General features: G+C 43.4%; 1 protein-coding gene and 1 long non-coding RNA gene across 19 annotated transcripts in view; one reads left to right on the top strand and one right to left on the bottom strand.

Annotated features, from left to right (window-relative positions):
* tpte (transmembrane phosphatase with tensin homology) overlaps window positions 1-24,616 on the bottom strand; it is a 25,738-nt gene continuing 1,122 nt past the window's right edge. For 2 of the 18 annotated variants that reach the window (XM_090226317.1, XM_090226316.1), the window contains exons 2-20: window positions 24,063-24,175; window positions 23,868-23,947; window positions 20,890-20,970; window positions 20,172-20,219; window positions 19,549-19,710; window positions 17,259-17,378; window positions 15,324-15,423; window positions 14,664-14,727; window positions 13,725-13,789; window positions 13,433-13,493; window positions 13,154-13,235; window positions 9,896-9,984; window positions 8,007-8,068; window positions 7,823-7,903; window positions 7,266-7,371; window positions 2,558-2,655; window positions 2,367-2,462; window positions 2,013-2,083; window positions 1-1,236 (exon numbers count right to left, since the gene is read on the bottom strand). In XM_090226317.1, coding sequence (XP_090082443.1) covers window positions 1,134-1,236; window positions 2,013-2,083; window positions 2,367-2,462; window positions 2,558-2,655; window positions 7,266-7,371; window positions 7,823-7,903; window positions 8,007-8,068; window positions 9,896-9,984; window positions 13,154-13,235; window positions 13,433-13,493; window positions 13,725-13,789; window positions 14,664-14,727; window positions 15,324-15,423; window positions 17,259-17,378; window positions 19,549-19,710; window positions 20,172-20,219; window positions 20,890-20,970; window positions 23,868-23,917 — 1,539 coding nt within the window. In that variant the 5' untranslated portion in view covers window positions 23,918-23,947; window positions 24,063-24,175 and the 3' untranslated portion in view covers window positions 1-1,133. Of the gene's footprint in view, window positions 1,237-2,012; window positions 2,084-2,366; window positions 2,463-2,557; window positions 2,656-7,265; window positions 7,372-7,822; window positions 7,904-8,006; window positions 8,069-9,895; window positions 10,636-13,153; window positions 13,236-13,432; window positions 13,494-13,724; window positions 13,790-14,663; window positions 14,728-15,323; window positions 15,424-17,258; window positions 18,329-19,548; window positions 19,711-20,171; window positions 20,220-20,889; window positions 20,971-23,867; window positions 23,948-24,062; window positions 24,176-24,616 lie in introns of those variants that run through there. The other 16 variants (XM_090226320.1, XM_090226321.1, XM_090226319.1 and 13 more) reach the window with 10 other exon arrangements.
* The window catches only part of LOC149970316 (uncharacterized), a 3,710-nt gene continuing 3,418 nt past the window's right edge, over window positions 24,325-24,616 (top strand). The window contains exon 1 of the long non-coding RNA XR_016493164.1: window positions 24,325-24,530. This is a non-coding gene — a long non-coding RNA (uncharacterized LOC149970316). The remainder of the gene's footprint in view (window positions 24,531-24,616) is intronic.

The raw sequence follows: 24,616 nt of genomic DNA on the forward strand, positions 1-24,616 counted from the left end.
ATGACACGTGGAAATATCTTTATTTATTTTAAGCTGGAACACTGATATTTTAGTGAAACAGAACCCCAGTCTTCCTCACCTACAGCCCATTCACTATCCAGAGGGCTCTACTGCAATGCAGGATCAACAAGTTAGCCAGCTAACTGATAAACAACAAGAAATATCTATTGATTTTCTGATTCATTAAGAAGGTTAAAGTCAGAAATGTGTTTTTGGTTGTTGAGTCAATTAGACCATGCCTATTTCAAGTTTATCAGAAAGTTATTTTCAAAAGTTATTTCAGAATATTTAAAAGTTTAGTTTGCTAATTTATAGATCTTGCTCTTTAGTATACCCCTTCGTATTGTCAGGATAATATTAGCATATAATATTCAGTTACATTTATAAGCCTAGTTTCAGATTATTCTAGACCTGGAAAAAAAAAAAAAAAAAAAAGTTAAATTTAAACAGCTGTTTAGTCCAGGACTATATTTAATCTATGTCCGGGAAACTGGCCCATAAATCTTCCACGGTCTCCACATCTTTAAGGTTTAAGTATTGAACATCCCTCACATCCAAACGATCCCTTTTTGTTTGCTAACATAAATGTAGAAAAATGTAAAAAAAAATAAAAAAAAAATGAAAATCCACAGATTTGACCACAGAGGATAAACGTAAGGTCTAACGGCTCAGTGCAAACAGACAGACACCAGGGACTCGGTCCCAATAATAATCACCTTCCTCCTAAATAAACCTTCGCTGCTTCCCCAAGTTGGATTGGTGGGAGTTTCTACCATATTTCTTATACCAGTCATTTTTCTTATCAAATGATAAAGGAAGTGAACGAGTGCACACTCTAGGAGAAAGGATAGAGGATTGGGACACAGCCAGTCGTTTCTGGTAGTGGAGTGTCTTTGGCTTTGTTCTGGAGGTGTAGGCCCTTTGGTCTGACAGGACTATCACGGGGTCAGAGGTCAGAGAAGGCATGAATCTCAAAATGGTACCCTAATCTCTACACAGCACTTTAGTTATATACAGGCCCCATGGGGGCTCTGGTCTGACCGTGCACTATACAGAGTGCTGTTTGGCACACAGACAGGTTTGTTATCAGGGGGTAAGGGCTCAGAGTTGGACAGGGATTAAAAAGTCAGAGGTCATGGTTCAGAGAAAGACAGGGTGACTCCAAAGGCCTCCTTGTAGAGATCCCAGGTCTTGGCTTTGTGGGGGTTGTCCAATTCTTCTCTAGACAGGACCAGTCTGGGAGGGGGGGGGATACAGGAGAGAGAACAAAGCATAAACCACAGGGTTTTAAAGACATGTTGCTGGCGTATTAGGGCTCATTCCTACAGATGGAGGAGGTATTGAACCATAGGAGGTATTGAACCATAGAGGAGGAGGAGGTGTTGAACCATAGAGGAGGAGGAGGTATTGAACCATAGAGGAGGAGGAGGTATTGAACCATAGAGGAGGAGGAGGTATTGAACCATAGAGGAGGAGGAGGTATTGAACCATAGAGGAGGAGGAGGTATTGAACCATAGAGGAGGAGGAGGTATTGAACCATAGAGGAGGAGGAGGTATTGAACCATAGAGGAGGAGGAGGTATTGAACCATAGAGGAGGAGGAGGTATTGAACCATAGAGGAGGAGGAGGTATTGAACCATAGAGGAGGAGGAGGTATTGAACCATAGAGGAGGAGGAGGTATTGAACCATAGAGGAGGAGGAGGTATTGAACCATAGAGGAGGAGGAGGTATTGAACCATAGAGGAGGAGGAGGTATTGAACCATAGAGGAGGAGGAGGTATTGAACCATAGAGGAGGAGGAGGTATTGAACCATAGAGGAGGAGGAGGTATTGAACCATAGAGGAGGAGGAGGTATTGAACCATAGAGGAGGAGGAGGTATTGAACCATAGAGGAGGAGGAGACATTGAACCATAGAGGAGGAGGAGGCATTGAACCATAGAGGAGGAGGAGGTATTGAACCATAGAGGAGGTATTGAACCATAGAGGAGGAGGAGGTATTGAACCATACCTGTTGTTCTCTATAAAGGAGGTGTTGAACCAGAAATAGAAAGGACAGTCTTCATATCCTTTAGGGAGACCCTGGAGAGGAAGAGACAGGAAGCATTATTAGAAGACAATATACACACCAGAGGGCTCTGAGACTGAATTGTACCTGTGTTACATTTTAAATATGTTCCTTAACACCAGCTTCGAATGGCTTTTAAAATGTTCTCCTTAAATAATGGCTTCCATTAGTTCTGTGACGTTTAAAGTCTTCCCCCAAATACAAGCTCCAGTTAGTCGTGTTACGTCTAAAGTATTCCCCTGAATACAGGTACTCTTGTGTCACGTCTAAATTCTTCCCCCATCCACAGGTACTCACAGCAGAGGACTCAAACATGACCTTAACGTCACCGTTGACAACAGGCCCCTCCTGCAGGCTGATCACCACCGAGTTGTTACCAGCATCAGGAAACACCTGGGACAGATCAATACATCATTTAATACATGTGGAAAACACCTGGGACAGATCAATATATCAACCAATCAATCAATCAAGTGTGTGTGCCTCACCGTGCAGTTCTCTTGTTTGGCACAGACACACAGGAACACCAGCTTCTTCCTTACAATGATCTTCACCTTCAAGTCACTACCATTCCCTTTACCCACACCTAGAACACAGAGGGGGGGGGGGGGGGGGGGGATTCTTACTCAACAAGCTGTCATTCTAATAGGGTTAATAGCTTGTGAAAATAGTCACCAAACATGCCACCAAACATTATTACAGTGGCCTTTAAAAAGTCAGTGAAATTATAACTATTTGGAAAATGGCATAAAAACAACATGGCTGTCAATGGCAGCCTAAAGTCTCATCGACCTGCTGTTTGCATTGCAATAAAGTTGTTTATCAATTACACCATTGCCAGAATGCGAGGACAGAGATCAGGTTAAGATGCTGCAACATCAGTCACACTAGTGCAGAATCACATGTATTTATAAAGCCCTTCGTACATCAGCTGATGTCACAAAGTGCTGTACAGAAACCCAGCCTAAAACCCCCCCAAACAGCAAGCAATGCAGGTGTAGAAGCACGGTGGCTAGGAAAGACTCCCTAGAAAGGCCAGAACCTAGGAAGAAACCTAGAGAGGAACCAGGCTATGTGGGATGGCCAGTCCTCTTCTGGCTGTGCCGGGTGGAGAGTATAACAGAATATGGCCAAGATGTTCAAATGTTCATAGATGACCAGCAGGGTCAAATAATAATAATCACAGTAGTTGTCGAGGGTGCAACAGGTCAGCACCTCAGGAGTAAATGTCAGTTGGCTTTTCATAGCCGATCATTCAGAGTATCTCTACCGCTCCTGCTGTCTCTAGAGAGTTGAAAACAGCAGGTCTGGGACAGGTAGCACGTCCTGTGAACAGGTTCCATAGCCGCAGGCAGAACAGTTGAAACTGGAGCAGCAGCACGGCCAGGTGGACTGGGGACAGCAAGGAGTCATCAGGCCAGGTAGTCCTGAGGCAGAACAGCATTGCCTGGACACTGATATGCCTGATTTTAAATGGAGACTCCAAATAATATATTGGAGATATGGCCAAAGAGTAGCAAAAATGTTGATGATCAAGGTAAGAATAGACATACCGGTAGCTATAAAGTTCTGTTTAATGAAACTGTAGGGGCATATGCGATTGTAATTTTAGAGCATTGCCGGTTTGATTAGCTAGCTAGCCAGACTAGTGGATTCACGTCTCATCCCAGCAGGTCAGCTGTGGCACAAGGTAATAGCTATCTATGCCACATGTTAACCAAGCTAGCAACTACAATGCCTTCAGAAGGTACTCACACCCCTTGACTTTTTACACATTATGTTACAAAGTGGGATAAATTAACAATATAATCTAACGTCAAAGTGGAAGACAAATTCCATGATTTGTACAAATTTAATGAATAATAAAACACTAATATATCTTGACTAGATAAATATTCACCCCTCTGAGTCAATACATGTTAGAATCACCGTTGGCAGCAACTACAGTTGTGAGTCTTTCTGGGTCAGTCTAAGAGCTGGGAGTCTTTCTGGGCCAGTCTAAGAGCTGGGAGTCTTTCTGGGCCAGTCTCTAAGAGCTGGGAGTCTTTCTGGGCCAGTCTAAGAGCTGGGAGTCTTTCTGGGCCAGTCTAAGAGCTGGGAGTCTTTCTGGGCCAGTCTCTAAGAGCTGGGAGTCTTTCTGGGTCAGTCTAAGAGCTGGGAGTCTTTCTGGGTCAGTCTCTAAGAGCTGGGAGTCTTTCTGGGTCAGTCTAAGAGCTGGGAGTCTTTCTGGGTCAGTCTAAGAGCTGGGAGTCTTTCTGGGTCAGTCTCTAAGAGCTGGGAGTCTTTCTGGGTCAGTCTCTAAGAGCTGGGAGTCTTTCTGGGTCAGTCTCTAAGAGCTGGGAGTCTTTCTGGGTCAGTCTAAGAGCTGGGAGTCTTTCTGGGCCAGTCTCTAAGAGCTGGGACTCTTTCTTGGCCAGTCTCTAAGAGCTGGGAGTCTTTCTGGGCCAGTCTCTAAGAGCTGGGAGTCTTTCTGGGCCAGTCTCTAAGAGCTGGGAGTCTTTCTGGGCCAGTCTCTAAGAGCTGGGAGTCTTTCTGGGCCAGTCTCTAAGAGCATTGCATACCTGGATTGTACAATATTTGCCAATTTTTCTTGAAAAGAAAAATGTAAAAAGTTGGTTGTTGATCATTGCTAAACAGCCATTTTCAAGTCTTGCCATAGATTTACATGCAGATTGAAGTCAAAACTTTAAACTAGGTTTAAAAACATTAAATGTCATCTTGGTAAGCAACTCCAGTGTATATTTGTCCTTGTGCTTAAGGTTATTGTCCCGCTGAAAGGTGAATTTGCAGACAACCAGTTTTTCCTGTGCTTAGCGCCATTAAGATTTTATCCTAAACATCTCCCTAGCCGATTACAAGCATACCCATAACATGATGCAGCCACCACCATGCTTTAAAATATGAAGAGTGGTACTCAGTGATGTGTTGTCCCCAAAAATAATACTTCGTATTCAGGACAAAAAGGTGTCCTGAATATATATATATATATATATATATATATATATATATATATATATATATATATATATATATATATATATATATATATATATATATATATATATATATACCAATGGTCTACCAATGGTCCCATGTTACTCAGTTGGTAGAGCATGGCCCTTGTAATGCCCGGGTTGTGGGTTCGATTCCCACGGGGGACCAGTATGAAAATGTAAGTGGCTCTGGATAAGAGAGTCTGCTAAATGACTCTCTACTGTAAGTCTCTCTGGATAAGAGAGTCTGTTAAATGACTCACTACTGTAAGTCTCTCTGGATAAGAGAGTCTGCTCAATGACTCACTACTGTAGTGGCTCTGGATAAGAGAGTCTGCTAAATGACTCACTACTGTAGTGGCTCTGGATAAGACAGTCTGTTAAATGACTCACTACTGTAGTGACCCTGGATAAAAGAGTCTGTTAAATGACTCACTACTGTAGTGGCTCTGGATAAGAGAGTGTTAAATGACTCACTACTGTAGTGGCTCTGGATAAGAGAGTCTGTTAAATGACTCACTACTGTAGTGACCCTGGATAAAAGAGTCTGTTAAATGACTCACTGCTGTAGTGGCTCTGGATAAGAGAGTCTGTTAAATGACTCACTACTGTAAGTGACTCTGGATAAGAGAGTCTGTTAAATGACTCACTGCTGTAAGAGTAAAATACACATGTAAATACAATATGTTTCCTTCTTTGTGAGACAGTGGAAAACCTCCATGGTCTCTGTGGTTGAATCAGTGGTTGAAATTCACTGCTCGACTGAGGGACCTTACAGGCAAATGTCTGTGTGGAACAGAAATGAGGTAAATCAACACTGTTTAAAAATATTTTCCCTGTGACTCTAGTGTCACTGTAGATAACCTCCCACCAATGCTTCAAAAAGTCCCTATGGGACATGCAAAATATTATTCCCCTCCTTTAGAAATGCATACTAGCAAGTGGATAGCAGCGCCATCTGCTGACCATTTAGGGCGTTCTCAGCTGGTGTGACAAATTTCGCAGGGACAAAATGTATGTTAATATGCATTGCCCAATCAAGTGTATTCTCTCTTTTCAGAGGACAACAATAGGCTAAATTGTGTTTTATCCTCAATTATGTTTTATGTAATGTCTCTGGGTGGAGACGTTTTTAATCACATAATCAAAACCTGCTATGGAGTGGATGTTATTATAGTGGATGTTATTATAGTGGACGTTATTATAGTGGATGTTATTATAGTGGACAGATATTCAATCAAACCTGCTATGGAGTGGATGTTATTATAGTGGACAGATATTCAATCAAACCTGCTATGGAGTGGACGTTATTATAGTGGACAGATATTCAATCAAACCTGCTATGGAGTGGACGTTATTATAGTGGACAGATATTCAATCAAACCTGCTATGGAGTGGACGTTATTATAGTGGACAGATATTCAATCAAACCTGCTATGGAGTGGATGTTATTATAGTGGACAGATATTCAATCAAACCTGCTATGGAGTGGACGTTATTATAGTGGACAGATATTCAATCAAACCTGCTATGGAGTGGATGTTATTCTAGTGGACAGATATTCAATCAAACCTGCTATGGAGTGGATGTTATTATAGTGGACAGATATTCAATCAAACCTGCTATGGAGTGGATGTTATTATAGTGGATGTTATTATAGTGGATGTTATTATAGTGGACGTTATTATAGTGGAAGTTATTATAGTGGACAGATATTCAATCAAACCTGCTATGGAGTGAATGTTATTATAGTGGACAGATATTCAATCAAACCTGCTATGGAGTGGATGTTATTATAGTAAACAGATATTCAATCAAACCTGCTATGGAGTGGATGTTATTATAGTGGATGTTATTATAGTGGATGTTATTATAGTGGACAGATATTCAATCAAACCTGCTATGGAGTGGATGTTATTATAGTGGATGTTATTATAGTGGATGTTATTATAGTGGATGTTATTATAGTGGATGTTATTATAGTGGATGTTATTATAGTGGATGTTATTATAGTGGATGTTATTATAGTGGACGTTATTATAGTGGATGTTATTATAGTGGATGTTATTATAGTGGATGTTATTATAGTGGACAGATATTCAATCAAACCTGCTATGGAGTGGATGTTATTATAGTGGACAGATATTCAATCAAACCTGCTATGGAGTGGATGTTATTATAGTGGACAGATATTCAATCAAACCTGCTATGGAGTGGATGCGGATGCTCTTGATCTTCAGGCTCTGTTCTGGAGGAAGTTGTCGGTTGAACTTAGTCTTCATCACTTCATAGTAACCCACGTACCTGCTCTGTAACACACACACACACATCATCGTCACTTCATAGTAACCCATCTACATGCTCTGTAACACACACAGAGATTCAGGCTGGGGGGCCACCGCTCTACAGGCCGGGGGGCCGCCGCTCTACAGGCCGGGGGGCCGCCGCTCTACAGGCCGGGGGGCCGCCGCTCTACAGGCCGGGGGGCCGCCGCTCTACAGGCCGGGGGGCCGCCGCTCTACAGGCCGCTCTGCAGGCCGGGGGCCACCGCTTTTGGACCCAAATGTTACCTGTGGTCTTGTTGAGAAACACTGCACCACCTTTATGTCTCTTTGGCTGTTTTACACAGTCAGCCCAATTCTGATCTTGTTCTCACTAATTTGTCGTCTTTTATTTTCCCCTCACAAAGATCAGAATTGGGCTGTCTGTGTAAACGCAGCCCAATGTAGCAGAGACTAAGCGCGAGTCATATCCGTGTACCTGAGACGGGGTCTCCACTCCCTGGAACTTGGAGCTGCGGCTCTTGTCTGTTCTCCTCTCCCCAAAGTAGTCCAAGCTGTCCTGTAGATCATAAACATGTTATGGGGGTGGTGTTTTTGTGTTAAAACAGTTTAAGCACTGTGTCATGCTGAAATACCTGAACCATTTCAGGTAATTGCCCTACCTGAGCGCTCTCAAACTGGTCACTGTCGATGAGCCAGGTACACACCAGAGTCCCTGTACGCCCTGTAGGAACACACACACACCACTGTTAAAAAAGGGGCCATTTTTTCGACAGCTTCACTGTCGTACCTCATCAGAACCAAAAATATAAGCTTGTTTCACTCCAATGTTGGTAAACAAATGTAAACAATAGGGCTGACCCCTGTAGAGCTGACCCCTGTACTGCTGACCCCTGTACTGCTGACCCAAATTAGTGGACTGGACAATTTTTTAGACTGTTGGTCGACCAAGATTTTTTGAACTCGTACGGGGACACCTAAGAAGCGTTAATATGGAGTTGGTCCCCCCCTTTGCTGCTATAACAGCCTCCACTCTTCTGGGAAGACTTTCCACTAGATGTAGGAACATTGCTGCTATAACATCCTCCACTCTTCTGGGAAGGCTTTCCACTAGATGTTGGAACATTGCTGCTATAACAGCCTCCACTCTTCTGGGAAGGCTTTCCACTAGATGTTGGAACATTGCTGCTATAACAGCCTCCACTCTTCTGGGAAGGCTTTCCACTAGATGTTGGAACATTGCTGCTATAACAGCCTCCACTCTTCTGGGAAGGCTTTCCACTAGATGTTGGAACATTGCTGCTATAACATCCTCCACTCTTCTGGGAAGGCTTTCCACTAGATGTTGGAACATTGCTACTATAACAGCCTCCACTCTTCTGGGAAGGCTTTCCACTAGATGTTGGAACATTGCTGCTATAACAGCCTCCACTCTTCTGGGAAGGCTTTCCACTAGATGTTGGAACATTGCTGCTATAACAGCCTCCACTCTTCTGGGAATGCTTTCCACTAGAGGTTGGGACTTGCTTCCATTCAGCCACAAGAGCATTAGTGAGGTCGGGCACTGATGTTGGGCGATTAGGCCTGACTCACAGTCATCATTACATCATCCCAAAGGGGGTGAGTTCAGGGCTCTGTACAGGACAGTCAAGTTCTTCCACACCGATCTTGACAAAACATTTCTGTATGGACCTCGCTTTGTGCACGGGGTTATTGTCATGGTGAAACAGGAAAGAACCTTCCCCAAACTGTTGTCATAAAGTTGGAAGCACAGAATCATCTAGAATGTCATTGTATGTTGTAGCGTTAAGATTTCCCTTCACCTCAACTAAGGAGCCCGAACCATTAAAAACATCCCCAGACCATTATACCTCCACCAAACTTTACAGTTGGCACTATGTATTCGGGCAGGTAGCGTTCTCCTGGCATCCACCAAACCCAGAATAGTTCGTCGAGTTGCCAGACGGTGAAGCGTGATTCATTCATCAAGTAATGTTTTCTTCACCTCAAAATGGCAAACAAAGTCTGTTGTTACATACATTGAGAATTACCATAGTTACTCAATGTACATGAACAATCTTTCCAGCTCGCTCCCTTTCAATAACCACTCAGCGTGAAAGGAAACAATGTCATGCTCTGACACAGCTACATACTGTCATCACAACAGATTCATACTGTCATCACCACAGATTCTATACTGTCATCACCACAGCTACATACTGCTATCATGTCATCACCACAGCTACATACTGCTATCATGTTATCATCACAGCTACATACTGCTATCATGTCATCACCACAGCTACATACTGCTATCATGTTATCATCACAGCTACATACTGCTATCATGTTATCATCCCAGCTACACACTGCTATCGCGTTATCACCACAGCCACATCCTATCATCACAGGTACACACCGTTATCATAGCTACATTGTTTGTAAAAAACCTAAGCCAACCCAGTCTGTTTTTCTCCATGAGTTGCTCAACATTATTATAGCTGGCTGGCTGCTACTACAGGATATTACCAGTAGATGGCGTAGTAGTTACCTTTTCCTCCTTTACAGTGTATCGCAATGATGTTTTTGGGATCAGCTGCCATCCACTCTCTCACACCTGCAGTGTACTTCAGCATGTCCCTGAGATGAACACACACACAAAACTATTTGATAGAAAATAACAAGTAGAATAACTCTGAAGGAAGGGTCCTCCCTCCTGCTCTGAAGGAAGGGTCCTCCCTCCTGCTCTGAAGGAAGGGTCCTCCCTCCTGCTCTGAAGGAAGGGTCCTCCCTCCTGCTCTGAAGGAAGGGTCCTCCCTCCTGCTCTGAAGGAAGGGTCCTCCCTCCTGCTCTGAAGGAAGGGTCCTCCCTCCTGCTCTGAAGGAAGGGTCCTCCCTCCTGCTCTGAAGGAAGGGTCCTCCCTCCTGCTCTGAAGGAAGGGTCCTCCCTCCTGCTCTGAAGGAAGGGTCCTCCCTCCTGCTCTGAAGGAAGGGTCCTCCCTCCTGCTCTGAAGGAAGGGTCCTCCCTCCTGCTCTGAAGGAAGGGTCCTCCCTCCTGCTCTGAAGGAAGGGTCCTCCCTCCTGCTCTGAAGGAAGGGTCCTCCCTCCTGCTCTGAAGGAAGGGTCCTCCCTCCTGCTCTGAAGGAAGGGTCCTCCCTCCTGCTCTGAAAGGAAGGGTCCTCCCTCCTGCTCTGAAAGGAAGGGTCCTCCCTCCTGCTCTGAAAGGAAGGGTCCTCCCTCCTGCTCTGAAAGGAAGGGTCCTCCTCATTGACCAAAGTTCCAAAGGCTGGGCCTAATATAGTATATAAGAGACCATGCAAAACATTTTTGTACTGATTCCGATGTTGTAGACAAAACAGATATTTATTTTGTCTGATGTGCGTAATGAGGAGCATCCATATGTTGCACTTGATACATTTATGAAATAGTTTCTACCAGTTATTGATAAAAAAAAAATAAAAAAAATATGGACCTATTACGAAACTGACTGTTAAGGCTCCATGGATTAATGAGGAAATTAATTCATGCATAAAAAAAACAAATAATTAAAAGAAAAGCATTGCAAGTTTGAATTTTGTAAAGTCAGTGTGGGAGAGGTGGAAACTAAATGACTTGGTGACCGACGCCGTGGATTGGAAAACTAAATGACTTGGTGACTGACGCCTTGGAAAACTAAATGACTTGGTGACTGACGCCTTGGATTGGAAAACTAAATGACTTGGTGACCGACGCCTTGGATTGGAAGACTAAATGACTTGGTGACCGATGCCTTGGATTGGAAAACTAAATGACTTGGTGACTGACGCCTTGGAAAACTAAATGACTTGGTGACTGACGCCTTGGATTGGAAAACTAAATGACTTGGTGACTGACGCCTTGGATTGGAAGACTAAATGACTTGGTGACCGATGCCTTGGATTGGAAAACTAAATGACTTGGTGACTGACGCCTTGGATTGGAAAACTAAATGATTTGGTGACTGACGCCTTGGAAAACTAAATGACTTGGTGACCGACGCCTTGGATTGGAAAACTAAATGACTTGGTGACTGACGCCTTGGAAAACTAAATGACTTGGTGACTGACGCCTTGGATTGGAAAACTAAATGATTTGGTGACCGACGCCTTGGATTGGAAAACTAAATGACTTGGTGACTGACGCCTTGGATTGGAAAACTAAATGACTTGGTGACTGACGCCTTGGATTGGAAGACTAAATGACTTGGTGACTGACGCCTTGGATTGGAAGACTAAATGACTTGGTGACTGACGCCTTGGATTGGAAAACTAAATGACTTGGTGACCGACGCCTTGGATTGGAAAACTAAATGACTTGGTGACTGACGCCTTGGAAAACTAAATGACTTGGTGACTGACGCCTTGGATTGGAAAACTAAATGACTTGGTGACTGACGCCTTGGATTGGAAGACTAAATGACTTGGTGACTGACGCCTTGGATTGGAAAACTAAATGACTTGGTGACCGACGCCTTGGATTGGAAAACTAAATGACTTGGTGACTGACGCCTTGGAAAACTAAATGACTTGTTGACTGACGCCTTGGATTGGAAAACTAAATGACTTGGTGACTGACGCCTTGGAAAACTAAATGACTTGGTGACTGACGCCTTGGATTGGAAAACTAAATGATTTGGTGACTGACGCCTTGGAAAACTAAATGACTTGGTGACCGACGCCTTGGATTGGAAAACTAAATGACTTGGTGACTGACGCCTTGGAAAACTAAATGACTTGGTGACTGACGCCTTGGATTGGAAAACTAAATGATTTGGTGACCGACGCCTTGGATTGGAAAACTAAATGACTTGGTGACCGACGCCTTGGATTGGAAAACTAAATGACTTGGTGACCGACGCCTTGGATTGGAAAACTAAATGACTTGGTGACTGACGCCTTGGAAAACTAAATGACTTGGTGACCGACGCCTTGGATTGGAAAACTAAATGACTTGGTGACTGACGCCTTGGAAAACTAAATGACTTGGTGACCGACGCCTTGGATTGGAAAACTAAATGACTTGGTGACTGACGCCTTGGAAAACTAAATGACTTGGTGACCGACGCCTTGGATTGGAAAACTAAATGATTTGGTGACTGACGCCTTGGAAAACTAAATGACTTGGTGACCGACGCCTTGGATTGGAAAACTAAATGACTTGGTGACTGACGCCTTGGAAAACTAAATGACTTGGTGATCGACGCCTTGGATTGGAAAACTAAATAACTTGGTGACTGACGCCTTGGAAAACTAAATGATTTGGTGACTGACGCCTTGGAAAACTAAATTACTTGGTGACTGACGCCTTGGAAAACTAAATGACTTGGTGACTGACGCCTTGGATTGGAAGACTAAATGACTTGGTGACTGACGCCTTGGAAAACTAAATGACTTGGTGACCGACGCCTTGGATTGGAAAACTTTCATGTTAAAAAAACATTAATTTAATGGTTGTAAAGAGAGAGGAGATGTCTGTCTGTTTCCTCCGACAACCAAACGGGTTTTACAGGTTCTTCAAATCAGAGAGGAAGTGGGCTCTCTGTCATGAGCGGTGGTCTCTGCCCCATGACAAACACACGGTGCGATAGAGGAAACATACAGGAACTTGCAAGATTCTGCTCCCCAGACCTAGGAATGACAGCGTCATCAAAACGTCACCTTTTCTTAACCTTCCGAGAGAGTTCCCGGCCGACACAAATTTCACGACTACCACAGCCCGGTAGGGTGTACTACACACACACACACGGTAGGGTGTACTACACACACACACACGGTAGGGTGTACAGTACTCACTCTAGAGAAGGCACGTTGTGGTCATCGATAAACACCCTCTCTACTCTGTAGTGGAAGAACTTGGGGTCGTAACCTTTCTCACCTAAAGAACAAACAGCAACAACATGTCAGAGATGGGTTTCCCAACCCTCTCCTCACACGGACCATATACTCTGTAGTAGACTGGAAGTAATGTGTACTTACTGCAGAGGTTGTATACTCTGTAGTAGACTGGAAGTAATGTGTACTTACTGCAGAGGTTGTATACTGTAGTAGACTGGAAGTAATGTGTGTACTTACTGCAGAGGTTGTATACTCTGTAGTGGTCTTCATGTTTGGTATCTAGGAACCTAGCCACCTCCTAACAGGAGCAGAGAGAAGAGATATTATAGAATTAGATTATTCTCTAAAACAACTGATATCTGACCCTTTATCCTCTCTGGCCACCTTTAGGAGTCATGGTGTGTGTGTTTAGGAACCTAGCAGGGAGAGAGGAGATATTACTGACCTTTAGGAGTCAATTTCCCTATTGACAATATCAGAACCTCCACTATAGTGTGTTACCCTGATGGGGTTTCTGTACGGGGCTTACCCTGATGGGGTTTCTGTACAGGGCTTGTTTCCCAGAGGAGGGGAACGACATGGCAATGACACGATCTGGAGAGAGGAGAAGAGGAGAGGGATGAGAGAAGAAGAGGAGAGGGATGAGAGAAGAGGAGAGGGATGAGAGAAGGGATGAGAGTAAAGGGATGAGAGTAAAGGGATGAGAGTAAAGGGATGAGAGTAAAGGGATGAGAGTAAAGGGATGAGAGTAGAGGGATGAGAGTAGAGGGATAAGAGTAGAGGGATGAGAGGGATGGGAGAGGAGAAGAGGAGAGGGATGAGAGAAGAGGAGGAGAGGGATCAGAGAAGAGAGGAGAAGGATGAGAGGAGGAGCTGGTAAGTGCCACTCATATGCAGTATACTATAAACATTCATGATATGTTCCTAACATTAGTCTTTAATTTAAAACAGCTCATCTGTGACGTAGGTCAGGGTCAGGGGTGTGTGTGTGTGTGTGTGAGATATAACCTGTGACGTAGGTCAGGGTCAGGGGTGTGTGTGTGTGTGTGTGTGTGTGAGATATAACCTGTGACGTAGGTCAGGGTCAGGGGTGTGTGTGTGTGTGTGAGATATAACCTGTGACGTAGGTCAGGGTCAGGGGTGTGTGTGTGTGTGTGTGAGATATAACCTGTGACGTAGGTCAGGGTCAGGGGTGTGTGTGTGTGTGTGTGAGATATAACCTGTGACGTAGGTCAGGGTCAGGGGTGTGTGTGTGTGTGTGTGTGTGTGAGATATAACCTGTGACGTAGGTCAGGGTCAGGGGTGTGTGTGTGTGTGTGAGATATAACCTGTGACGTAAGTCAGGGTCAGAGGTGTGTGTGTGTGAGATATAACCTGTGACGTAGGTCAGGGTCAGAGGTGTGTGTGTGTGTGAGATATAACCTGTGACGTAGGTCAGGGTCAGGAGTGTGTGTGTGTGAGATATAACCTGTGACGTAGGTGAGATCCAGGTCAAAGCCGTCTTTCTGGTAGCGACGCTTGTTCTCAGACACCTGACAGGAGACAGGTCAGAGGTCATTGGTTATATGAGGGTCGGAGCAGGAGTCCATATGCAGTACTCAGTTTGTACATATCCCCTCTCTGATCAGTCCTCAGTTTGTACATATCCCCTCTCTGATCAGTACTCAGTTTGTATATATCCCCTCTCTGATCAGTACTCAGTTTGTACATATCCCCTCTCTGATCAGTACTCAGTTTGTACATATCCCCTCTCTGATCAGTACTCAGTTTGTACATATTTTTAAGCATTGATGCTTCAACGACAAGGGGATTGAAAGCCTGGGGATGAAAGTGGAAGGATGTGACCCGACCAGGTACAGCCTATAGCCGTTGTGCCGTTGAGCAAGGCACTGAACCCGACCACTCTCAGGTACAGCCTATAGCCATTGTGCTGTTGAGCAAGGCACTGAACCCGACCACTCTCAGGTACAGCCTATAGCCGTTGTGCCATTGAGCAAGGCACTGAACCCGACCACTCTCAGGTACAGCCTATAGCCATTGTGCTGTTGTGCAAGGCACTGAACCCCGAAAAATGTTTTTATAAAAATGACCTAAAAAAAAAACTGCGTTGCCATGGAGATGAACTCACCATCCTCCTGGTGACCTTCTCCAGTTCTTTCTTCTGAGAGGCTAATCTGAAGACCCTGACCAGGATTATAATCCTCAGAAAACGCAGGAACGTCACCACCCTGAAAAGAGTAAGAAAGATATATACTGTATATTGCCCTCTATCTATATATACACACACACCTATATATACACATATCAATATATATAGTATCAGTCAAAAATTTGGACACACCTACTAATTAAAAGGTTTTTCTTTATTTTTACTATTTTCTACATTGTAGAATAATAGTGGAGACATCCAAACACTAAAACAACATATGGAATCATGTAGTAACCAAAAAAAAGTGTTAAACAAATCAAAATATATTTTAGATTCTTCAAAGTAGCCACCATTTGCCTTGATTGACAGCTTTGCGCACTCTTTGCATTCTCTCAACCAGCTTCACCTGGAATGCTTTTCCAACAGTCTTGAATTAGTTCCCACATATGCTGAGCACTTGTTGGCTGCTTTTTTTTCCACCCCGAGGTCCGACTCATCCCAAACCATCTCAATATGGTTGAGGTCGGGGGGGGAATTGTGGAGGCCAGGTCATCTGATGCAGTACTCCATCACTCTCCTTCTTGGTCATATAGCCCTTACACAGCCTGGAGGTGTGTTGGGTCATTGTCCTGTTGAAAAACAAATGATAGTCCCACTAAGAGCAAACCAGATGGGATGGAGTATTGCTGCAGAATGCTGTGGTAGCCATGCTGGTTAAGTGTGCCTTGAATTCTAAAATAAATCATAGACAGTGTCACCAGCAAAGCCCCCCCTCCCCACAACATCACACCTCCTCCTCCATGCTTCACGGTGGGAACCACACATGCGGAGATCATCCGTTCACCTACTCTGCATCTCACAAAGACACGGCGGTTGGAACCAAAAATCTCAAATTTGGACTCCAGACCAAAGAACAGATTTCCACCAGTCCAATGTTCATTGCTCATGTTTCTTGGCCCAAGCAAGTCTCTTCGTCTTATTGGTGTTCTTTAGTAGTGTTTTCTTTGCAGCAATTTGACCATGAAGGTCTGATTCACGCAGTCTTCTCTGAACAGTTGATGTTGAGATGTGTCTGTTACTTGAACTCTGTGAAGCATTTATTTGGGCTGCTATCTGAGGTGCAGTTAACGCTAAGGAACTTATCCTCTGCAGCAGAGGTAACTCTGGGTCTTCCTTTCCTGTGGCGGTCCTCATGAGAGACAGTTTCATCATAGCGCTTGATGGTTTTTGCGACTGCACTTGAAGAAACTTTCAAAGTTCTTGAAATGTTTCTGATTGACTGACCTTCATGTCTTAAAGTAATGATGGACTGTCGTTTATCTTTACTTATTTCAGTTGTTCTTGACATAATATGGACTTTTACCAAATAGGGCCATCTTCATTATACCACCCTTACCTTGTCACAACACAACTGATTGGCTAAAATGCATTGAGGAAAGAAATTCCACAAATTAACTTAACAAGGCACACCTGTTAATTGAAATGCATTCCAGGTGACTACCTCATGTAGCTGGTTGAGAGAATGCCAAGAGTGAGCAAAGCTGTCATCAAGACATAGGGTGGCTACTTGGAAGAATCTCAAATATATTTTGATTTGTTTAACACTTTTTTTTGGTTACTACATGATTCCATATGTGTTCTGTCATAGTTTTGATGTCTTCACTATTATTCTACAATGTAGAAAATAGAAAAAATAAAGAGAACCCCTTGAATGAGTAGATGTGTCCAAACTTTGGACTGGTACTTTATCAAACCAATCAATCATGGCCTTTAGTTACTATAGTTACTATGCCCCCAAGGAAACTGGATGGTACTGAAGAGGGTGAAAAGGTCAAGGGTCAAACGGAGATACAGTTCTGTGTGTGAACCTGGGGTGAGTCTGGGCTCTGTAGTTACACCCACCCCTGTACGTACCTGGGTATGAGGCTGGCCCCTGTCAGGTCAGAGAAGGTGTAGATCATAGTGACAACCAGGGTGATGACAACAATACAGGCATCTATGATATTCAGTCTGGAACTGAAGTACACCTTGAACCTGAAACACACAGATCAGTCAGTCAGACACACACACAGAGAGTCAGTCATACACAGACAGATAGTTCGACCAGTGCTTGGGAGGTGTAAGGAGTTGGCAGGGGGGGCTTTTACTCTTGAAAGTTGAAAAGAGTAGAATGCACAAGGTGCAATATCTATATTAGATCGTGCATCATCATCAGTATTCCTCGTCAGTCATCAGTAATCAGTATTCCTCGTCAGTCATCAGTATTCTTCTTGTCAGTCATCAGTATTCCTCTTGTCAGTCATCAGTATTCCTCTTGTCTCGTCAGTCATCAGTATTCCTCTTGTCTCGTCAGTCATTACAGACCTACAGCTATTTATAACTCGTCCAGATCAACTTTTGGCCACGACTGTACACCGCTGATTCAAGGAGTTTAACTTAGTTTTATGATGATTCATCAGTGTGTTCCAAGAAGGCCTTACTGCCCAGTAAAGGGCAGACCACTTCCTGGAACCATTTCCTGCACATTACTTCCTGTTTAAACAGCTCATCATAGACAGCAGAGGTTCACAGCTCTCCCTCACTCAGGGGGGTCTCTGTCCTACTTTCACTTCATGTACAGTCATGGCCAAACGTTTTGAGAATGACACAAATATTAATTTTCGTCTGCTGCCTCAGTTTGTATGATGTCAATTTGTATATACTCCAGAATGTTATGAAGAGTGATCAGATGAATTGCAAAGTCCCTCTTTGCCATGCAAATGAACTGAACCCCCAAAAAACATTTCCACTGCATTTCAGCCCTGCCACAAAAGGACCAGCTGACATCATGTCAGTGATTCTCTCTTTAACACAGGTGTGAGTGTTGACGAGGACAAGGCTGGAGATCACTCTGTCATGCTGATTGAGTTCGAATAACAAACTGGAAGCTTCAAAAGGAGGGTGGTGCTTGGAATCATTGTTCTTTCTCTGTCAACCATGGTTACCTGCAAGGAAACACGTGCCGTCATCATTGTTTTGCACAAAAAGGGCTTCACAGGCAAGGATATTGCTACCAGTAAGATTGCACCTAAATCAACCATTTAAATCAACCATTTATCAGATCATCAAGAACTTCAAGGATAGCGGTTCAATTGTTGTGAAGAAGGCTTCAGGGTGCCCAAGAAAGTCCAGCAAACGCCAGGACCGTCTCCTAAAGTTGATTCAGCTGCGGGATCGGGGCACCACCAGTACAGAACTTGCTCAGGAATGGCAGCAGGCAGGTGTGAGTGCATCTGCACGCACAGTGAGGCGAAGACATTTGGAGGATGGCCTGGTGTCAAGAAGGGCAGCAAAGAAGCCACTTCTCTCCAGGAAAAACATCAGGGACAGACTGATATTCTGCAAAAGGTACAGGGATTGGACTGCTGAGGACTGGGGTAACGTCATTTTCTTTGATCAATCCCCTTTCCAATTGTTTGGGGCATCTGGAAAAAAGCTTCTCCAGAGAAGACAAGGTGAGCGCTACCATCAGTCCTGTGTCATGCCAACAGTAAAGCATCCTGAGACCATTCATGTGTGGGGTTGCTTCTCAGCCAAGGGAGTGGGCTCTCTCACAATTTTGCCTAAGAACACAGCCATGAATAAAGAATGGTACCAACACATCCTCCGAGAGCAACTTCTCCCAACCATCCAGGAACAGTTTGGTGATGCTTTCCAGCATGATGGAGCACCTTGCCATAAGGCAAAAGTGATAGCTAAGTGGCTTGGGGAACAAAACATTGATATTTTGGGTCCATTTCCAGGAAACTCCCCAGACCTTATTCCCATTGAGAACTTGTGGTCAATCCTCAAGAGGCGGGTGAACAAACAAAAACCCACAAATTCTGACAAACTCCAATCATTGATTATGCAAGAATGGGCTGCCATCAGTCAGGATGTGGCCCAGAAGTTAATTGACAGCATGCCAGGGCAGATTGCAGAGGTCTTGAAAAAGAAGGGTCAACACTGCAAATATTGACTCTTTGCATCAACTTCATGTAATTGTCAATATAAGCCTTTGACACTTATGAAATGCTTGTAATTATACTTCAGTATTCCATAGTAACATCTGACAAAAATATCTAAAAGACACTGAAGCAGAAAACTTTGTGGAAATGTATATTTGTGTCATTCAAAACTTTTGGCCACGACTGAGGACACACACACAGTACACACTCTCGCTTACCCCTCTACATAGACCCGTAGCAGTACGTCGGTGAGGAAGAACAGAGAGATGATGAGAGAGACCGTCTCTAGAATGTCCCCCACATCTCTGCTCCGCGTCATCAGAGACAGGTCTACTATCACCAGCACTATATCCACTATGATCAGTACCACACCAAACATACTGGAATACAGAGACAGAGACACAGAGAGAGAGAGAGAGAATAATCACCATCCCCTCCACCACCACCATTATCATCCCCTCCACCACCATTATCATCCCCTCCACCACCATTATCATCCCCTCCACCACCATTATCATCCCCTCCACCACCACCATCCCCTCCACCACCACCATCATCATCCCCTCCACCACCATCATCATCATCCCCTCCACCACCACCATCATCATCATCATCTCCACCACCATCATCATCCCCTCCACCACCATCATCATCCCCTCCACCACCATCATCATCCCCTCCACCACCATCATCATCCCCTCCACCACCATCATCATCCCCTCCACCACCATCATCATCCCCTCCACCACCATCATCATCCCCTCCACCACCATCATCATCCCCTCCACCACCATCATCATCCCCACCACCACCATCATCATCCCCACCACCATCATCCTACCGGAATCCGAAGGACATGACAAAAGGGGTAATCTTCCTCCGAATACGTCTGTAGAACGAGGAAGAAAGAAAAACGAATGATGACACTTTCATCAGAAACAACATGTCTATACATTTGGAGGTGTGTGTGTGTGTGACGTTGAGATTGGAGCCATTTTAATTCATATAATCATCAATAAATAACATTCGATTTGGACCATAATTCTCCCCAACAATGAGGAAGACAATAAAAACTGCTAAAAGTAATTATAATCCAAATGAGATGTTAGGTACTATATTTATTGAAGATTATATATGAATCCTATACATGTAAAAAAAAGGCCAATTTTGGGTTCAATTAATTTGTTTTATTTCTCAGAGATCAAATTATATTTCAACAGAAGAATGTTTCTGGAATTCTAATCCGTTTCTAACTACAGAAATAATTTGCTCTTCGTTGTGCTTTTTGAGGTGGACTGATTCTGGTACACCAGGTTCAGCACTGTGTGTGTGTGTGTGTGTGTGTGTGTGTGTGTGTGTGTGTGTGTGTGTGTGTGTGTGTGTGTACACACACTTACTGATACATGGTACCAGGTTCAGCACTGTGTGTGTGTGTGTGTACACACTTACTGATACATGGTACCAGGTTCAGCACTGTGTGTGTGTGTGTGTGTGTGTGTGTGTGTGTGTGTGTGTGTGTGTGTGTGTGTGTGTGTGTGTGTGTGTGTGTGTACACTTACTGATACATGGTATCAGGTTCAGCACTCTCATCCTTCCCATCGTCTATCTCCACCTTAGCCTCCTCCAGCTTCTCTACACTACTGAGAAGGAGAGGGAGGGAGGGAGGGAGGGAGGGAGGGAGGGAGGGCGGGAGAGAGAGAGAGAAAAGGAAAGATGGGGAAAGAGAGATCAACATCAATTAAAGCTGTTTCCATGTACAGTATGTTTAGACACTTAACATGCTACTGTACTGTTGGAGCTAGGAACACAAGCATTTAGTTAGATATTACTGCACTGTTGGATCTAGAAACACAAGCATTTAGTTAGATATTACTGCACTGTTGGAGCTAGAAACACAAGCATTTAGTTAGATATTACTGCACTGTTGGATCTAGAAACACAAGCATTTAGTTAGATATTACTGCACTGTTGGATCTAGAAACACAAGCATTTAGTTAGATACTACTGCACTGTTGGAGCTAGAAACAAGCATTTAGTTAGATACTACTGCACTGTTGGAGCTAGAAACACAAGCATTTAGTTAGATATTACTGTACTGTTGGAGCTAGGAACACAAGCATTTAGTTAGATACTACTGCACTGTTGGAGCTAGAAACACAAGCATTTAGTTAGATACTACTGCACTGTTAGAGCTAGGAACACAAGCATTTAGTTAGATACTACTGCACTGTTAGAGCTAGGAACACAAGCATTTAGTTAGATACTACTGCACTGTTGGAGCAAGGAACACCAGCATTTAGTTAGATATCACTGTTGGAGCTAGAAACACAAGCATTTAGTTAGATACTACTGCACTGTTGGAGCTAGACACACAAGCATTTAGTTAGATATCACTGTTGGAGCTAGAAACACAAGCATTTAGTTAGATATCACTGTTGGAGCTAGAAACACAAGCATTTAGTTAGATACTACTGCACTGTTGGAGCTAGGAACATAAGCATTTAGTTAGATACTACTGTACTGTTGGAGCTAGGAACACAAGCATTTAGTTAGATACTACTGCACTGTTGGAGCTAGAAACACAAGCATTTAGTTAGATATCACTGTTGGAGCTAGAAACACAAGCATTTAGTTAGATATCACTGTTGGAGCTAGAAACACAAGCATTTAGTTAGATACTACTGCACTGTTGGAGCTAGAAACACAAGCATTTAGTTAGATATTACTGTACTGTTGGAGCTAGGAACACAAGCATTTAGTTAGATACTACTGCACTGTTGGAGCTAGAAACACAAGCATTTAGTTAGATACTACTGCACTGTTAGAGCTAGGAACACAAGCATTTAGTTAGATACTACTGCACTGTTAGAGCTAGGAACACAAGCATTTAGTTAGATACTACTGCACTGTTGGAGCAAGGAACACCAGCATTTAGTTAGATATCACTGTTGGAGCTAGAAACACAAGCATTTAGTTAGATACTACTGCACTGTTGGAGCTAGGAACACAAGCATTTAGTTAGATACTACTGCACTGTTGGAGCTAGAAACACAAGCATTTAGTTAGATACTACTGCACTGTTGGAGCTAGACACACAAGCATTTAGTTAGATATCACTGTTGGAGCTAGAAACACAAGCATTTAGTTAGATATCACTGTTGGAGCTAGAAACACAAGCATTTAGTTAGATACTACTGCACTGTTGGAGCTAGGAACATAAGCATTTAGTTAGATACTACTGTACTGTTGGAGCTAGGAACACAAGCATTTAGTTAGATACTACTGCACTGTTGGAGCTAGAAACACAAGCATTTAGTTAGATATCACTGTTGGAGCTAGAAACACAAGCATTTAGTTAGATATCACTGTTGGAGCTAGAAACACAAGCATTTAGTTAGATACTACTGCACTGTAGGAGCTAGGAACATAAGCATTTAGTTAGATACTACTGTACTGTTGGAGCTAGGAACACAAGCATTTAGTTAGATACTACTGCACTGTTGGAGCTAGAAACACAAGCATTTAGTTAGATATCACTGTTGGAGCTAGAAACACAAGCATTTAGTTAGATATCACTGTTGGAGCTAGAAACACAAGCATTTAGTTAGATACTACTGCACTGTTGGAGTTAGGAACATAAGCATTTAGTTAGATACTACTGTACTGTTGGAGCTAGGAACACAAGCATTTAGTTAGATACTACTGCACTGTTGGAGCTAGAAACACAAGCATTTAGTTAGATATCACTGTTGGAGCTAGAAACACAAGCATTTAGTTAGATATTACTTAGATATTACTGTACTGTTGGAGCTAGAAACACAAGCATTTCACAACACCCGCAATAACATCTGCTAAATATGTGTATGTGACCAATAAAATGTGATATGAAGTAGAGGTTACAGAGTAATTCATCTTGTCCTCTTTGTTGATCCTCTGTCAACATGCGGTGGGAAACGAGCTAAAGGACAAATAGCCGATGGCCAGTTGTTTCAAACCAGGAAAAAGCTTCTGACATCAGCAGAAAGTCAGACTGACTTACAACACAACAGCCACACCTCTACAGTAGTCTTGACTGACCATTCTTAGGGTTTATCCCAAATGGCACCCTACTCCCTATATAGTGCACTACTTTAGACCAGAGCCCTATAGAACCCTATTCCCTATATAGTGCACAACCTTAGACCAAGGCCCTATGGCACCCTATTCCCTATATAGTGCACAACCTTAGACCAAGGCCCTATGGCACCCTATTCCCTATATAGTGCACTACTTTAGACCAGAGTCCTATAGAACCCTATTCCCTATATAGTGCACTACTTTAGACCAGAGCTCTTAGTAACATTTGGGACTCAGTCCTTCACTGCTGAGCATGTCATTGTAAAAGAATGTCTCCTAACAGTAGCTACTTCTGTAGATTACTCATTAAAAGACAGTAAAGTTTGACCGTCTGTGTGTTTGTGTGTGTGTGTGTTAAGGTTGACCGTTTGTGTGTGTGTGTTAAGGTTGACCGTCTGTGTGTGTGTGTGTGTTAACTTACCCATTAACTTCCTTGGAATCCGACCCTGGATTGAAATGAACAGATGTCATGATGGTCGTCTTATTTTCTCTTTCCTGATCCTGTTATAGAGAAAATATATCAAAACAGGCAGGGGCGGACTGGGACCAGAATTCAGCCTTGACATTTCTAACACACCGGCCCACTTTTTTTTTTTCTTGAGGCCTCCATTATTACCTAAGTAATGATAATTTGTAGCAAAAAAAAAACCTAGTTAGACAGGCCCACTGGGCTAAAAATGGACCAGCCCATCAGTCATTTGCCCGAAATGTTAGAAGACCAGTCCGCCCCTGAAACACAGAGATTTAAAGTTCCCAGATGGCTTTTGGTGTCATGTTTCTGTCAAACACTTTTGAGTACCAAATGGCACCCTATTCCCTACATAGGACACTACTTTCGAAAAGTGTCCATAGAGCTCTGGTCAAACGTAGTGCACTATGTAGGGAATAGTGTGCCATTTGGCCCATTGAAAATGGACAGTGTGTCTGCTGGTTACAATGTTTGGACAAGAGACTAGCCAAGAGCCCAGGTTTTCCACATGTAACGTGGGTTTACGGGTGTCTTAACATGCGTTTCCCGAAACAGCGCGGTGAGTGAACTGTCGCTAATTGCGCCATGTGTCGATACTGATAGGATGGAAAAAAGGTAAGGCTGCTCTCGGATCCGTTTTACTTTAACATTACAATTATTTCACAATACTGACGACGGATGAACTTATATAAAGATATTAC

This window comes from Oncorhynchus mykiss, chromosome 29, assembly GCF_057628025.1.
Source record: "Oncorhynchus mykiss isolate SJ-2025 chromosome 29, ASM5762802v1, whole genome shotgun sequence".
NCBI classification, from domain to species: Eukaryota; Metazoa; Chordata; class Actinopteri; order Salmoniformes; family Salmonidae; genus Oncorhynchus; species Oncorhynchus mykiss.